General features: G+C 55.1%; 1 protein-coding gene across 1 annotated transcript; it reads left to right on the top strand.

The window, feature by feature from the left end:
- Nucleotides 1–480: 480 nt before the first annotated feature.
- On the top strand, nucleotides 481–1203 carry SOX14 (SRY-box transcription factor 14). The gene has a single exon (XM_036080929.1). The coding sequence runs from the start codon at nucleotides 481–483 to the stop codon at nucleotides 1201–1203; it is 723 nt and encodes a 240-aa protein (XP_035936822.1).
- Nucleotides 1204–2764: the final 1561 nt, after the last annotated feature.

Below are 2764 nucleotides of genomic sequence, written 5' to 3'. Positions count from 1 at the left end.
CCTGCATTCTCAGCCAGGTGCTGTGCTAGGCAAGGCAGCTCCGGGAAAACCACGGGAGGGGGGAGGGAACCACAGCGGTAGACACAGGAGAGAAGAGAACCAGAGAAGGCGAAGGTGGAGAGGGGGAGAAGGAGGAGCTTCCTGCCCTCGCCAGCAAATTACCTGGCCACTTAATCCCAGAGACTCTGGTACTTGGGCCCCAGCCTCTGGTGCCGGCAGCCCCCGGCCGGCTGCCCTCTCCTCCCCCGCCCCTCCTGTCCTCACTCGCCCCCCCGGGGCCTGCCTGGGTGCCGGGACTGGCATGATCAGCTGAACTTTGCGAGGTTAGCGCTTCTCTCTGGCTTCCCCTCAGCGGTGCGGAGGCGAGGGGAGCGCAGAGCACCGGCTCAGGACGGACAAACAGGCAGACAGACAACCGCGCTCGGGCTTGCCTGCAGAGCCCCTACACTCCCCACCCCCACCCGCCTAGCCTCCGGGACCATGTCCAAACCTTCAGACCACATCAAGCGACCCATGAACGCCTTCATGGTATGGTCCCGAGGCCAGCGGCGCAAGATGGCCCAGGAAAACCCCAAGATGCACAACTCAGAGATCAGCAAACGCCTAGGCGCCGAGTGGAAGCTTCTGTCCGAGGCAGAGAAGCGGCCGTACATCGATGAGGCCAAGAGGCTACGCGCCCAGCACATGAAGGAACACCCTGACTACAAGTACCGGCCACGGCGCAAGCCCAAGAACCTGCTTAAGAAGGACAGGTATGTCTTCCCCCTGCCCTACCTGGGCGACACGGACCCGCTCAAGGCGGCCGGCCTGCCCGTGGGGGCCTCCGACGGCCTCCTGAGCGCGCCCGAGAAAGCCCGGGCCTTCTTGCCGCCAGCCTCGGCGCCCTACTCCCTGCTGGACCCCGCGCAGTTTAGCTCAAGCGCCATCCAGAAGATGGGTGAAGTGCCCCACACCTTGGCCACCGGCGCACTGCCCTACGCTTCCACCCTGGGCTACCAGAACGGCGCCTTCGGCAGCCTGAGCTGCCCCAGCCAACACACGCACACGCACCCGTCCCCCACCAATCCCGGCTACGTGGTGCCCTGTAACTGTACCGCCTGGTCTGCCTCCACCCTGCAGCCCCCCGTCGCCTACATCCTCTTCCCCGGCATGACCAAGACTGGCATAGACCCTTATTCGTCAGCCCATGCCACGGCCATGTAACCCCCAGCCCAGCCCGCCAGACCTGGAGGGCGACCTGGAAGCGGGGTCTGCACCCTGTCCTCTGCGCCTAGCGGGGGCCTGCAGATGCCTCCGGGTCAGCTGTGCCGCTGCCCGCTACCCTACCCCAGACTCTGCCTCTCTTCCAGGGGGATGGTAGGGGCATCCTCCCGGACCCAAGGCGCAGACAGGTGCCAGAAACTTGCGAACATATGACAGCTATACAGCTGCCCCTACCCCGACTGTCCCAAAACAAATCTCCAACTGTACCCCCTTTGGACAAAAAAAGTAGGCAGTTTTGCTTTATTTATGTCCCCTTCTCTCTCCTCTGATGGGCTTTGGACTCCAGAACTCCCAGATCCTGGTATTATATCTAGAATATGCATATATATTTTTTTCTTTTGCACCCTGAAGAGTTAGCTGTGTCTCTGTGTTTTGCCATCAGACACAACTAGGTGCCATTTGCTCTATGTGTGGGGGGGAAAGGCTTAAAATTTTAAAACTACAGAAAGGGAAATATTTCTATTTAAAATCATGCTATGATAGTGTTTGCTTCTTTAAAGGTAAAACAAAGGGACCCACATGATTATTTTCTTTGTATAAAGCAGTGCTCCTAGAGACCTAAGTTTACTTTTAGACAGAATGTCGGGTTATGAAGTCAGGAAGTAGAAAGTGAACAAAAATTAAAAGAATAAAAACATCCTAAATGGTCGTAAATGTTTTGACGATGTCTTGGAAATGTACCTAGAAGGATTTCACCTCCTTACTCTGTTCATTTGTTGAACAAAGACGTTTTGAATAAAGACAATCTGTCATTGCAAAAAGTAACCTTTGATGTGCATAAAATCTGAAGTCAGGAGGCCCTGCCCGAGGGGCGGTGAAGTCGGGTCGTCGGAGGCTTAGAGCACATAGAGTGACTAGCAGTGACGGCTGGCCTTGCGTGGGCTGAGCCTGGTGGCCTGCGGGCCAGATGCAATGGGGCCCAGAGTCTGGGATTTGTCCCAATCGATCGCGCCCTCTGGACCCGCTATTTGCCTTTAGAGGCTGGACAAAGGTATCGGTCCCTTGGACGTCACTCCTTCCATGCCTTCTTCACAAAGTGGTCAGACCACTTCAAGGAGCGAATGAGCTAAGACAAAAGCCGACCCAGACCTCTGAGACCTGGGTGCATTTTCTTTTCTTTTAAACCAAACTCCGAAAGAATGGAAAAAAGCGCAGAGTCTACTGGGAACCAGTTGCGCACCAGGCACGGAGTCCTGCGGTGGGTGTTTAAGTTCAATGCATGGGGGAAGACTGGTGCAATTGGTATTTTTAAAAGATGCTTGAGAACGCTGCTGCTGGCTCTTGGGATTTGGGGCTCCATACTGGTTCCTAAGTTAAACAATCAAAGTCTAGGAAACCTAGAAAAACGTGTCTTAGGTCCCTGCTCTGGACTACGGGAGACTTTTTACCAAGATTCTGCGGGATCCAAGGAAAAAGGGAGGTGACACGGCTCAGGCATGGAGTGAAAAAAAATCATAAAAATTCAATAACTTTCAGCCCTTGGTGTTTAACAAAAAAGCAA

The sequence above is a fragment of the Halichoerus grypus genome, chromosome 1 (genome assembly GCF_964656455.1).
Source record: "Halichoerus grypus chromosome 1, mHalGry1.hap1.1, whole genome shotgun sequence".
In the NCBI taxonomy this organism is placed as follows: Eukaryota; Metazoa; Chordata; class Mammalia; order Carnivora; family Phocidae; genus Halichoerus; species Halichoerus grypus.
Note: the sequence above shows the minus strand (reverse complement) of the source record. Positions and strands in the feature narration are given on the sequence as shown.

Excerpts from the sequence above, each read along its gene's own strand:
- SOX14 (XM_036080929.1), top strand. The coding sequence starts at position 481 with ATGTCCAAACCTTCAGACCACATCAAGCGACCCATGAACGCCTTCATG.